This window comes from Glandiceps talaboti, chromosome 2 (assembly GCF_964340395.1).
Source record: "Glandiceps talaboti chromosome 2, keGlaTala1.1, whole genome shotgun sequence".
Taxonomy (NCBI): domain Eukaryota; kingdom Metazoa; phylum Hemichordata; class Enteropneusta; family Spengelidae; genus Glandiceps; species Glandiceps talaboti.
The window spans coordinates 8,036,481-8,051,419 of NC_135550.1; the positions used below are offsets into that span (position 1 = coordinate 8,036,481).

A 14,939-nucleotide genomic window follows, 5' to 3' on the forward strand; every position below is an offset into this window, starting at 1 on the left:
TAGCATAAAAATAAGTAGTGTAGAGTATGATTGACATGTTATCATGAAAGTGCTCAGATATTAATTCAGGATGGAGTGAGGGCCCGACAACTGACAGTCTTTGCATGTCAAAGAAAGAATATAAATACACCATACCAATACATGTACTACACGCATCCATGTACTACACATTTGGTCCCCAGTTTATCATGTGTACTCTCTCTCTAACAAAAATCTAAAGTTATAATTTCCAACATATTTCTCACTAAGTTTTTCGTATAACTATTTCAAAATCTGGTGAATCATGAAAGAGTTCAGTTGGAAATAAGATTTATTTCAATTTCTAAAATTGAGCTTTTATAAATAAGAAAAAAGTCCTCATTTTAAAGTTGTACATGTTCTATCAAAAAGTCATGACAACAGGACTGCTGATACCATAGTAACGGGTCTATTGAAAAAAAAGAATGATTGATTTGTGTCTGATACGGTAACATAAAACATTTGAATAGTCCAGCACTATGGAACCACATCAACTGGTTTGCTGTCTCATCTTCAACATTAATGTCATTTCTGTGTGCAAGGTACTGCATATTACTTCATACAAAAACCAAGCAAACCACAACCTCTTTTATGGCAATGTCCAAGACACACTACCAAATTGTGTCGCGGAAGAAATAACAGCTCTGGTTTGCGAGAATGAAACCAAATTGTAAAGTAGAATTTAAGGTGATACTATCAGACTTACAAGAATCTCTCTTTTTGTTTTAGATCATCCATTTTTTTTTCTTCAAATTTCAGAAACTTAGCTGAGTATAATATAATATTAATAGTATTAATAATAAACATCTTTATTGTGCCATATATCCACAACTGTGCTCATAAATCAATAAAAACAAGTCTGTTTGAAAAAGACATACAAATTGGTCGAAAAGGTAAAAACGAAAGTATATACACACGTATCGTCTAATCCAAAAGAAAAACACTTTAAAAAGAGAAAATAACTCAAGAAATGATAAAATGAAAAAAATGGTTACAACTAAGATAAACAAATAATACACATCTCAAAAAAGTAAAAGTATTTCAATTTAGATTTTTAAAAAACCCACATCAGATAATAAATGCCATCATCACTTTGGGCAAAGGGCATTACTGATGGCAGAGAAGAGGTGAATACGAAATGTGGTGCCAGTTGTGGCGGGTTGAAGCTACATATTGTAAACCTGCATGAAAAGGTGAGTTTTCAACTTGAATTTAAAAGATGACAATTGATGTGCACTGTCTGAGTCATGGTATGATAATATTGATTCTCCAATAATACTTTTATTCAGCAAAATGATACTTGTAATTGAGGAGTCATGTCGCTCTTGAGAGTCTAAACGTGACTTCACTGACATTTCCTCTGAATAAACAAAGTAAGACACAGGGGAATCACATCAAGTTGTCCTCGCAATACTAAATGAGTATTGTGCATGCTGAAGATGACAACTTATATTAGTTGAAATTGTGTATGACAGTGACACACAATATAACGCAGTTACACTGATATGATTGCTAAAAGATGACAAGTCAATATAAAACTAACATTTGCAAACGACAATAATATAAAATATATATCCAGCAAACGGTAATATAAGTTTAAAAAATTGCTATGACTGGTAGCAGACAACTTATAACACTGTAATAGGTATTTACCAAAATAAGTACACAAGCAGCAAAAAAATATCCAAAATATATATAATTAAAAAAACAACATAACTCTGTAGTTTAAAATATATTACATAACATATTAAATGAGATATATAATCATGTAAATAATGGACTTGAAAAAAAAAATTTGGAATTTAGAAATTGTAGAAATTCAGGTACTCTATTCTATATTGCACTCTATGTCATGAGTTTTAAACTGTGAAGTTGAAAGAAGATACCATTACGGCTTGAGTTGGTGTTTGATTGTCATACTATGTTTTACTTCTCAAGTCAGTTCAGAAAAATTGTTGAACTTGACTCTGAAATTAAAAGTTTGGAATGTCTTTCATTGAAGTACTCATACCAGTGATTGTGAATTCAGTATCGTCGGATAGAGGCGAGTATTTGACATCGAATCCAGCTGGTGATTTCGCTGACGGTTTGTGACGAGGAAGGTTACAGCATTTCTTGCCCCAGGTAGCAAAGACAAATAGAATTGATATGGCTACAATGATACCCAGCGTCATCAGAAAAGCTTCGGTAGGAGAGAGTGGAATTTTCTTACCGTTTATTAATGCATGATTGTATGTAGAGGTGTTTACTAGCACCATGGTCCACAAGTCATTAAGCCAGCCATCATCGTCATTTCTGTCGTGCCCCAGTCCACCAAATAAGTAAACTGTGTCATTGTATGTCACAGTGATGGCCTCACATCTCGGTGTTGGTTGATTCTTGATGTCTTGTTCCCCTTTCACGCCATAAAATCCACCTGCATCTATATTCATGGCACCACCCATCCAAGTCCACATATCCACAGTGGTGTTAAATTTCCATAGGTCAGACAACGGATGAGTACGGGAATACATGTTAATGACTGGATCTGTCATAATCCCCTCACCTCCAAACAACCACAAGTCACCTTTCCCATCCACCCACGACATGCTATGCTGCCTGCATCCGGGATTATTCTCTGGACTCGTTTCCCAAATTGTGCCATACTTTCCTGGCTGTTTCCTTTCAGTGAAACCTCTAACAAATCTCCATGTTTTCCTTTCTATAGAATATTTCCACAAATCTGATGTCAATCCGTTCACAAGGTGTCGGTAATGTTGAAAATTCTGTAAAGTATTGCCACCAAACATATACAAGTATTCCTCATTCACTATCCACTTTGCTGCACCACTTTTTTGTCCAAGGCTTGCCACTAGTTCCCTCTCTGATTTCTCCATTGTTAAATTCAACGCTTCCCAAGTTTTTGAAGTCATTGAAAACTTCCAAAAATCAGACAACACCTCTGAATTGCTTCTTAGTCCTCCAAAAATCCACAGTGACTCCTGAGTACACCAATATATTGCATCACCTCTTGCTTCGGGGAAATGGTCGTTACGTTGAGTAAATTTTAACTGTTGCCACTTGAAACGCTGCAAATCAAACAACCACAAATCGTCGTATGCTGTATAATTATAACCAAGACCTCCATAAATTAGTACAAATTTATCAGTAAGGCCACACGCTGCAGCGTAATGTCTTGACGAAGGAACAAGGCTGTCTTTACCACCCTGATGTACAGCCTTCCAGGTCTGTTTGGTCATTTCAAACTGCCACAAACTGTTTAGTAAGTACGTAGTGTCACCACCGTCTGAAACAATGATGTCGTCATCAACTTGCCTGCTATCAATACCTTCCCCACCAAACATCCAGACATCACCGTTGCTGTCCTGCCATACTGCACTTCCGGACCTTGCTCCTGGATATTCCTGGCTCGACTGATTATTTCCATGGATGTCAAATCTGGATGTCTGATTTATGATAGCTAGACCATCGACCCATGTCCACACTAGTTGGAAATTAAACAGGAAACAGAGTCATAATCTGCTAACAATCAATCTATCAAAAGGTTCATGTCTATCACTGTGGTAATGAGTTTCTGCATTTACAGTATATACAGCACTAATGGGGTTACTTTGGCATTTGACTCGTGGCACACATAACTTCAAATGCAAGATAAACGTCAATTACAGTGGTGCCACACACGAAGAAGCACACAAGGTGCCATGCTGATTATCAAAAGGAAAGTAAACAATTGAAACCATTAAAATGGGCAAGTTTATATGTAATCATTTCTTCAATAGCCTGTTTCTACTGCACTGTAAAAGAATAGCAAAGCTTATCACTTTTCAATGTGATTGGGTAAAGGATCCTGTTATGTGTGTGTAGTGTCTCTGTTATTGTTAGTTTGGAATTAGAATGTGTCTCTTTCTATACAAAAATACTGTGTATGATTGATGAAATGCAAGGGTAACCCCATTTGTGCTGTAAAATTGTTCATACGATAACATGCATTTGTTTTCGATGCTCTTCACATTCTGCTATCTGTTTTGTGTGGTAGATAAATGTATGTATGCAACAAGTAACATCACCCATGGCTATAATTTACTATATTAAATAATGTATATCTTTTATACATATATCCAGCAAAACTAGAGCATGGCCATCCCTCAGAATCAATGTCAGCTCTCTCCTTCCAAATCTGAATAAAAGCTGATAACTCAGATATATTTTATTCATAGCATTTCATATTGACTGTTTTTATCCTGTAAGTGTTCACCACCTAACATGCATGATACATGGAAAAAAACGCACATTAGCAGTGAACTGTGACATAGTTATTATTATACAGTGTTCATCCAAGAACAGATTAGGCCAAAAAATATATATATATCTGGTTCTGGTCAGCAAGCGCGTGCCCTGAATACCCTCGCGTCGATCCTTTTTTTTTTCGATAATTTTTGCTTTCCCATTCCTTATTTATTCCTGATTTCAGGAGAACAAGCAGCTGAAATCTACCCTACATGCCAAGACTGCTTAAATACAAAGCCTAAACTGCTTTGAAGAAAAAGGAAGTTTTTCAAGAGATAAATATGATAGAACAGAGTATGTAAAGTGTCAAAAAAATGCATATTTACTAATTTGCAAAAAAAAAAATTTGCGTCGTCGCACCACTTTAGAAAGTTTACCCTGACCAGAACCTTTTTTTTGCCTTACAAGGGTGGTGGATGATTTGCATAACAATTTACATATCAGTAACAGAATTTGCATAATGACCAGCATATAAATAACATTACATTTTGATCAGATCGTATTCTCTATCCATAAAAATACAGCAATTCAAATGAATGGGCTATGTACATGTAAATCACATGCTTGACAAGTTTTCTGAAAACAACGATATGAGACACCTACCTGGTATCTCAGAATATTCAAGTTTTGGCAGACTGTGAACTATCTGACCTGTGATGACAGAACACAGAACAATGCGGAGTGTCCAATTGTTTTGTGATGAAGGCATTTGCACTCTACTATCGATCTCTTGGGATAGTTCAATACTGTAAGTCCCTGGCCATAGCAGCTACATTAGCTAGGAATAAACAGACAACATTAGATTGTTAAATATCACTTTCACTTTCAGATCTTCAATTATGGATTGTGTTTTTAGTGATACATGTAACTATATGTGGAGATAAAGTATAATTTAGCATTATTGAAATATTTAGTAGACGATTGTAAACCTGGCTGAAACTACACTTTAATCACAGAGGTTGGTCTATGCTTCAATAAATAAATAAATAAATAAATAATTAAATAGATAAATAATTAATTAATTAATTAATTAATTAAATAAAGTAAAAATTCTTTAGAAATTGAATATTTAGCTTCTACTGATTGTCATTCAATATAATAAAACATTCCAAAAAAAGATACTAACACAACCAAATGTCAGAAATTCTGAAGAAAAACCCCTTTGTTCTCCATTTCATCCCATATCATCTAATCAACGTACCTATCCCCACATGTAGTTTTATGTATAACTGTCTCACAAGTGTAACAATGGATTGATGGATGGTTGCATGTTTTAGTAAATGATGCAACAAAGGATATGTTTGGTTATTACTTGGGGCTTTCTGAATTCATAAACCTACGTTGAAGTCATTTCAGTAGGGGCCACGATATTTTTATCAGAAAGAATGACGTTACACAACAAAAGTCAACAGTGATGACATTGCGTTGACTGCAAGGTTGGACGTACGTCATTCACAAAACATCACTCATATAGAGTCATAATGATATTGCGATGTGCTTTGGTTGCAGATGAACCAGTTTCACCGTTCTTGCCATCCATCACAAGGTAGCTTTGTCATTCAAAGCTCTGAAACCTACCTTTAGGAGCGCACTCTAATATGGTTTACATATATTTTCATCTACGCACATTAGACTTTCACTACGTTTCTGCCATGTTGAAATAAGCATCCCGGGAAGGTGTGACCCCAAGTGACCTTGTAAAGGGAGACGTTTTTATTGGGTGAAGAGACTGTCACGTGATAGCATACTTGGCGGTAGGGGTAACCAGTCATTCTGGTGCACACATTGTAATCTGCCAGTATCCAGTGAAAGACCGTAAACCCACGTTGATTTCACTGAGAATTTCCGGCAGAGAGGTGTGTTGAGAATGGGAGACAAGACTGCTCCAGGGTCGTCTCTGAGACTTGACTGGGTATACGGCTATCGGGGCCATGCATGTAGAAATAATCTCTACTACACCGCTAGTAAGGAAATCGTATATTTCGTAGCTGGTGTGGGAGTGGTGCACAATACCAAAGAACACTCACAAAGATTTTTCTTTGGACATGATGATGATATTATAAGGTAAGTGGAGATATTGCATACTAGCTATAGCTTCTGACAGGGAACGCTTCACAGACTTTTAATTTGAATGCAAAGGTATTCTCATTGGCATAAGTGGTGCTCAACAATACACACACCTTCATAGCAACGTCTGACGGGTTGCTGAACGGAAGGACGCTATCCCATTGTACACAAACCCCCGTGCCTGTTGTAACACGAATGCATTCCATTATTTACTACAACGAACTGTCAACATGTAAATAATCAACAACCTTGCAATGAACGTATCTTTCACATATCTCGCTCGAAATTTCCTAAAAAATGCACTTCCCTAAATGTGTATTTTTAGTTTTTAAAACATACTCATATGTCATTTGTAATTTTCAAATTGCAACCTTGGAGTGAGCCTGTGAGGCTATGAGGTCAATGTTATAAATACACTGACAGTAGTAACCAAGCTAGTATGGGAGATACTTATTTATGACATGCAGGATCTGATTCTCTGTGGAAGGTTTTCTTAGAATTGCAAACAGTCAGTGTATACAGTTATTATTACCTGCAGTGCTTGCATTGTTTTTGTACTACAGTATGCATAATGTAATTAATACTAATAATAGTATACTGAGCCCCCCCCCCTCCCTGAAATGGACAACTGTCAAGTGTCAGTCACTGAATTAGCTCTGTATTCGAACAGATGTAAGAATGGTATGGCTATATATAAGCCTGTAGTTTTGATGGTTCTATAGCTCAGAGAATTTGGCTATCTGGCTGACAATGCCTGATAGTCAAGTCTCTGGGCTAATGACTCAATAGTGCAATATATATGTCACTAGAATCAAACTTTTATCAGATCATGAAATCTGGCATTATTCTGCTAATGCTATAATTTTTTTTACGCATAAAGAAGGACTGAGTAATGCATGTAGGAAAACTAAAATGAATTCATGTACGTTGCATCAGTGAAACATGTTAAAGCGATATGAGAGATTGAACAGAATACCGTAAGCACCATAAACTGGTCCACTCTTAATACTACATTTGATGTGTGGTACCAGTGGACCATTATAAGTTAGGGAAAACATGTACTGGTATCCAAACCAAAATTTACATAATACCATTGCAACTAAGGGTAGGTGCCATTCAAAGAATTACTGTATTGAATATTATTAGAATGATAGTCAAAACTGAAATACATGTATTTTACATTTGTCGTATAAACCTAAACAGTACCTAATGCCTATGTGTCTAATGCCTCACTTTAGTTTTTGCTCTGAGGGAACATTCATATTCCCTTGTGGACATGCAATCATAAATTATTACTACAAGTTTCGAAATAAAAAAAAATTTTCATTTCAAAGGAACAAAAATCTTTGTATGTCTCACAGCCTATCGGAGAAAGGAAATCTATAAGAATGCATACATATCCTTTATCGTAATTCTAGAGAGGTGTGTGGGTAGTTTATAAGATACCGGTACATGGTACACATATGATGTGTTGTGCAATCCTGTCAGAGAATTCTAATTAGGCTGAACTAGCACAACATGTCTTACAGTTTAAGGTGTGGGCAATAACCTAATACCCTGGTACATGTAGTTCATCTTTTGTAAATTAAATGAAATCCAGGTTACCGGGGGTACTATCAAAATGAGAAGTAAAACCATATATTGTAGGAAGTTTAAGTCATAATTTCGTTAAAGATGATATTTCTGTGTAGATAATCGTTCCCAGATTCTCCAAGTAGGTTGTGTTTATTTCTCTGATAAATTGTCTTTTGTTCAGTCTTGCCCTTCATCCAGAAAGAAGCCTGGTGGCAACCGGACAGATCGGTAAAGATCCGTACATCTGTGTGTGGGACTCCTACAATGTACAGACTGTGTCTATACTGAAAGATGGACATACAAACGGTGTAGCTGCCTTGGCATTTGACAGAGAAGGAACGGTAAGGGTTTTTACTATCAGATATGTAGTGTGGAGGTCATAGGCTGCATGTTGAGGTCAAAGTTCATGAACTCAATCTGAAGGGATCATTTATCATACATGATGTAATTAAAGGCAAATATTGTTTCATTTCCTATTCTCTCTGAAAAGCATTACAACAGTGGTTGATTTGCAAGGTTTTGATATTATTCAAAAGTAGATATTAAAAAAATCCACTTAGACTATAGACTAGAAAGTATGGTGCTAACACCATCCTTGCGAACCAGGCCATAAATATAAACAAATAAATATAAACATGTCAGAGTGTGTTTCAATAATGCCACATGCATATTATATGCTGATCATTTTGTAAACCATTATGCAAATCACATGTTATTGATATGTAAATTATTATGCAAATCTGCCACCATCTTGGCACTCTATCCTTAGGAGAATACTGAAATTGTTTTTCATGTTTTTTTTAGCGTAGGGCAGTCATAAAGTAGAATGTCTGCTAAGGAGAACACAAGAGTAATTGGTAAATTCTATTTAATTCTCCATGCATTGTATCAAGTTTCTGCTACAATTATGGTTAACTAGATATGAAATTGATTATTTGACCCAGAGTTTGCATTATCTTGTCAATGTTTAATTCTGAACATATAGTAAAACCACAGACTAATAACCATTTTCATTTGATGTGGCAGCTGAGTGTTCTCAGATAGAATTTTTTCACAAGAGGGCTTAGTGATCAGTAATTACACCTGCTGTAACCAGGGAGGGAGTATCTTGGGTCTTGTGACTGTAACCAGGGAGGGAGTATCGTGGGTCTTGTGACTGTAACCACTGAGGGAGTATCTTGGGTCCTTCGACAGTTATGATATCACTTTTGCATAAATTAAGTGGTTTTGAGTGTGATGTACAATGTATATAGAAGGCAGTCAGAATCAGAAATTACCCAGAATGCTCATTCTCCATGTTATTTTTACTTTGTTCAGGGAGATCATTGACGTAGTCCTGACAACTTGAAGTATCAGTGCTTCTGTTGTACAGCTATAAAGGCAGCCATACTTAATTCTATATTTCTTATGACCCAACCAACCCAATATTTATTCAATCTGGCAAAATAATTTTAAAGAATTGATGCCCTCTATGGCAGCATATCTGAGCAGAAGTTACTGTTTATTGCTGAAATTTGGGAACTTTAATGAAACAAATTGTTCAAAGTTTCATTTTGACTTCACTGTAATTTCTGAGTCATTCAGACTGTTCAAGTACCCTATGATTATGAATGGAAAGTATAACCAACATGTACATATATAAACAAACTTTAAAAAAAAATTTCATTTTAACCGACCGACTAATTAAAGAATTATTAAAGCATGCACCCTAATATACACAAATGTTATTCTTAGGTATATATATATTTTTTTCATTTGAAAACAACAGTCTTTACAATTTAGGCTAGATACAAATTTTTTCTTGTTACTTGGTAATATTTAGGTTATAATAGTTATGTTGTCCAACCAGATACCATAATAATAATACCCCAGCAATTTTGCCATAGTTCAATTCTCTGTACCGGCAGTAACATTTTACCCTCATGTTGGAGGGTCAAAATAGAACAAGAAGGTCAACTTAATCTCACACGCACCTACATGTATAGTAATGCGTGTGGAACGGAAGTTATGGTGTTGACCTCGAAATTCGTTATTTTTATGATGTGCCTAGGCAGTAATATCCTACATTGCATTTCAGGCACCAAGAAGTTAGGTTCAATAAAACCATAATGAAACTGCTGATAAAAAGTGTGTCGGTAATCGTGGGGATTTTTTTTATGCATCAGTTTAGACAGCTACAATGCATGCAATTGGTGAGGGAATAAACTCTTACACAAATGTAGTAATTGGTGAGGGAATATATAAGACAAGGAATTAAATATGCATGAATACAGGGTAAGAAACAAGTTGTTTCAAACTCGTTTAGATTGCATCTGATCGTACAATATCTAAATTCATCACAACATACATGTCTGCTTAGAACTTAATAAATAAAAGACTAGGTAAAGTTGTTCACTTTCTTGGAGCAGCATCTACAAATTCCTCGGATATTGTCTTATAAATATATATAGGCTCGGTTTAATACTTTGAAACTAGAAGCCATCTAAGCAATGACTCTGGGTATAAGAGTTATTCTTCCTGGAGTAAAGACATTTAGGTTTCTTGTAAAAGCAACTACATAAATTGCTTGGATATTATCATGGTAAATGTACATCAGCCAGCTGCCTTGTTTGATGCTGTGAAACCAAAAGACATCTCAGCAATGACTTTGGGTTGGGTGGCATGGCCTGTTCCTAAAATGCAAGGATTTTTACTTATCCGAGAAGTCTTGGGTTTGAAAAGTCCTGACTTCAGACACTTCTTAAAGATGCTTTCAAACTTTGAGAAGGACAGTTAACTAAGAAATGATGTTTGGTTAATAGTCAGTTTACAAAATATACATGAATAGTACATCCAAAGATTTCTTTTGGAGCAAATCAACATCAATACATGTACATCATAGTTGTTGTGACCGAACACACACACACACACACACACACACACACACACACACACACACACACACACACACACACACACACACACACACACACACACACACACACACATACACACACAACACACACACACACACACACACACATATACACACACACACACACACACACACACATACATACATACACACACACACACAGAATCATAGTAAATCTTTAATACTTTGGCATTTCTCAAATATTTTGGTAACTAAAAAATTATGACATGATGTCATTTCAGGTCATATCAGAATACCTGATGAGTGTTCTAAACATGATTTAACTTGTTTTTAGTAGTTGGCATGATGTAATGATCTTTCATAATGAAACAAAACAATAACCAAAAGTCCTAAAGGTTACAGACTGATCCCCTTTAAAGTGACCATGTCGATGACGATTGGGGTGTTTATTTTGGATTTTGGATTTATAAACAATTTTATCGTAGCTTCCTACTTGAAAAATCAATGTGAAACAATTATATATGCCAATTAAGTCCTTGTTTGCAACTCAATAAATTGCCACAGATTAATAAATGAGTAAAAATTTTGTTATTGTACCTACAATAGTAAACTTTTTACTAGCTTTTTGCAATGTATTAAATTACAAACACAGACTTAGTCTATATTGTTTCACATTGATTTTTCAAGTAGGACGCCAAGTTAATTTTTTTTTTTATAGATTTAAAAATCCAAAATAAATACCAAATCCTCATTCATATGACCACTACAATAACTGAACTCATTCTGAGTGACAAGGTGTCAAAACAAACTGAATCAGATACAGTGACTCACACAGAATGTCATCAATTGTAGATCAATCTACTGATTTACCCTGACATACACCTTTGCAGTCATTCACCAATCTGTTGATTTGACTGAGTAAATATGTATGTCATATCATAAACTCTTTTGTGCAACGTATATAACACACCATATATGTATATATGTATTTTCTGTTCCTCTACATGCCCAATAAACATATAAATCATCATGAAGTTGTCATGTTGTACTTCTGCAAAATTAGGTGAAGTGTTTCATATCACGTTACTTCTGTACAGCCATAGCTTGGATTTAGACATATTTTTTATGACTGTATATGTATAATTAAATGTTATTCCCCAATATTTTTCTTCGTTCAGCCAAGGAAACTGTGAATGACCTAAGGGGCCTTTGTCGCTAGATGAGTCGTGACAACCCTTAGGTCACAAGTATTTTCCTGCTGAAGTGAATGAAGAAAAATATTGGAGAACAACACAATTATACCAGTGCGAGTAATATCAAAGAAAAATCAGAGAGAGAAAGTAATGGCAATTTTGACTTGCATTTCGAACACAGCAGAACCAGTGACATAGACACGTTTTGTCATGACATACATGAGTATATAATTCCATATTTTTAGTTCAACTTGGCTCATGTATGGTATAATATATATAAAGCTATAACTTTCTTCAAGAGGAATATGAAACCTAAAGTTCATTTTTCACTGGATGTTCTCTTATGTGAAATATGAAAGGCAGTACAATTCTGTTTTGACAACTGTGAAGCCAGGGTATTAGTGTGTTTTGACTGATCTTAGGCAATGTTTACTCGACAGGGTTTCCAAACGACAATTTGAAAAATCAATAATATTGTTTTTTCCCGTAATGTATTTTCATGTGTTAACACAATAGACTGACAGGCATTTTTGACCATTAACATTGAAACACCAATTTGAAAGATTGAAGAAATCCAAAATGATACTGTTACACATGCACAAACATAACAAATTGGTTTAAAGCTCAGGGTTAAAGCTTGTGTGTCAGTACGTCATCACTCGATAGGGTCATTCATCAGGTGAAATTTTGTGCATTTTTGAATCGTTGCAATTTCAGTCATTTACACGACTCCATTTTCAAATCTTACCACTTTCACCCATTTTATGCACAGTCCGTTTTCAAGTGAAAATGGATTGGTTTGAAAATGATGTACTTTCGACAACTTTTTCAAATCATGATTGTGCTTTCACGTGCATTTTCATTGTCTGCTTGTAAACAGTAGTTGTAAATGCACCAAAATAGTTGTATTTGAAAAAATGGCAAAAATCATATAGTCATCCTTCTCACTAATACATGTAGATGATCCAAGTAATTTAATCTAATATTGAGATAAGCCGCTCCAAGAATTCGGATTTAATCAGTATATATACGAAAAAACATACTTATGAAAATTAATTTTATGAATTTGTAAGATTTCCAGTACTATGTAAACAAATTTTTGTTATGATATACTAAATTATGTATGCTGTATGAAGCATACATTCAAGATGGATGAAAGAGAGAGGATAGAAGTACAGACAGCTAATTTAGCTAATGTCTGAGATGATGGAAGTGATAAAAATTGGGATTTCTTTTGTGTTATTTATCTTTAATGGCAATTTATGTATCAGGAGACGAGTGAATCTGCTTTCTATATGATATGATCTGATGGTATTAACTTCTCAAATATCAGAGCCGAACTCCGTCGCAAGTTTCAGTTCTTTTAAATTTCTCATTTGATAACAAGCCATCTTGAATTATTTTTGACATGTGTTGGTAGAGTCATTAATTTTAATTTATTGAACAATATTTGGACAAAAAAAAATTGTTGCTGGTCCGGACATTCTGTCTAAAGTTGTGTGATGGCGCGATTTTTGTGGGTTTATTTTATTCTCAATAAACTTTTGGCTCTACAGTTGTCTTCATTGAAGGAGGGAAAGTTATTTTTGTGTTTCCCTCAGATGGGCAGACTGCACGGGCTGGAAAACATGAAAAAAAAGGCTGACATAAGGGTATATAAGTGATGCGCCGACCACCAGAGACAATTTTTTTTTTTTTCGCATTAGCAGGTCATTTTTCAAAATTGTCAAAAATCATATGAAAAGTGAGATAATCATTATATATGATGTTGACATCTATTACACAGAATCTTAGTTTTTATATGTAAATGTGTAAGCACATGATAGCTAGATTTCAATGAAATCATTTTTTGATCAAAAACTATCTGTATTCCTAAAAGTGGAAATCAGAAGCAATTACTTTGAGCTAGGAGAAACCAGAGCAATTTGCTTTCAATTTCAGTGATATCAAGACACATCAGATAATGATTTAAAAAAAAAAAACCAATAGTCCTCAACTATACATGTAGGTTGGAATAAAATATGCGATTCCTCTTAAATTCTAGATCTTTCAAACATTTCTTTCGAATGAAAAATGATGATGGACATTTTGCCAAAATTCCCCCAAAATGAATGTAATGCATCAATTTTATGGCAGAATGGTACTTGTACTAGATTCTGGGCCACCGAATGTGACAGTTTCACTTTGAAACTATGCATAATAATAGTTAAAAAATGAAAAAAAAAAATGATTCAAGGTATGTGTTATGATTTATAATAACCGATTTTTCTTTATTTCTTATGGGGCCGTTTAAATCAGAAGGTCACCCTTTTAAGTGACTTGCATCCAATAAATCGTGGGACGGTGCTAAAAACACATTTCAAATGAAATATGATGGTTGGTAAACGTAAAATGTAAATACAAAGGGATGAGATCTAAAATTAGATACTTATATAACACGTATTGGTTTTAGCCTACCTGTAGACTTGGAGGACTCTTGCTACTACACTATTAAGCTATCCTAACTGACATTTTGATATTTTGAATTTTCACTGTCATAGTCTACACTGACTCCTATTTCCAAGCTGGTCACAAATGGCAATCCAGCATAGACTGTGATTGGTTGAATATATAATTACATTAGAGATTTAAATCATGTAATCAGTATATGTAAATTAAGACCCATCAATCCACTTAATACATCAAATTCTGTTTTGAGCACGTTATGTGTATGGCAAGGCATGGCTTGGCATAATTCCAGCTGGATATAGGAGTCTGAGTAGGATTTGGAGGACAACGAAAATTCAAAAATAGTGTAGCAGAAATAGTGTTGTAGTGTTAGTCCTTCAAGTCTGGGGGTAGGCCATATTGGTTTCAGATTAAACCTCTGATGAGTTTCATTATCAGAAAATGATGGCAGCAATACTGAAACTCATCAGATGATG

The 14,939-nt window shown here is 34.9% G+C and overlaps 2 protein-coding genes across 2 annotated transcripts in view; one reads left to right on the plus strand and one right to left on the minus strand.

Moving 5' to 3' along the window:
• Positions 1-1,991: 1,991 nt before the first annotated feature.
• On the minus strand, positions 1,992-5,959 carry LOC144453775 (uncharacterized). Its single transcript, XM_078145124.1, has 3 exons — positions 5,884-5,959; positions 4,909-5,083; positions 1,992-3,502 (listed from the first exon to the last, which is right to left on the minus strand). Exons 2-3 carry the CDS (start codon positions 5,012-5,014, stop codon positions 1,992-1,994), a joined length of 1,617 nt encoding a protein of 538 aa, XP_078001250.1. The 5' UTR covers positions 5,015-5,083; positions 5,884-5,959.
• A 107-nt stretch (positions 5,960-6,066) lies between these two features.
• The window catches only part of LOC144447217 (echinoderm microtubule-associated protein-like 6), a 41,665-nt gene continuing 32,792 nt past the window's right edge, over positions 6,067-14,939 (plus strand). Inside the window, exons 1-2 of the mRNA XM_078137122.1 lie at positions 6,067-6,369; positions 8,129-8,288. Coding sequence (XP_077993248.1) covers positions 6,173-6,369; positions 8,129-8,288 — 357 coding nt within the window. The 5' untranslated portion in view covers positions 6,067-6,172. The remainder of the gene's footprint in view (positions 6,370-8,128; positions 8,289-14,939) is intronic.

Coding starts and splice junctions, on each gene's coding strand:
- LOC144453775 (XM_078145124.1), bottom strand. CDS start 5,014: ATGCCTTCATCACAAAACAATTGGACACTCCGCATTGTTCTGTGTTCT. Junction 3,503..4,908: donor TGAATATTCTGAGATACCAG/GTAGGTGTCTCA, acceptor ATTTCCAACTAG/TGTGGACATGGGTCGATGGT.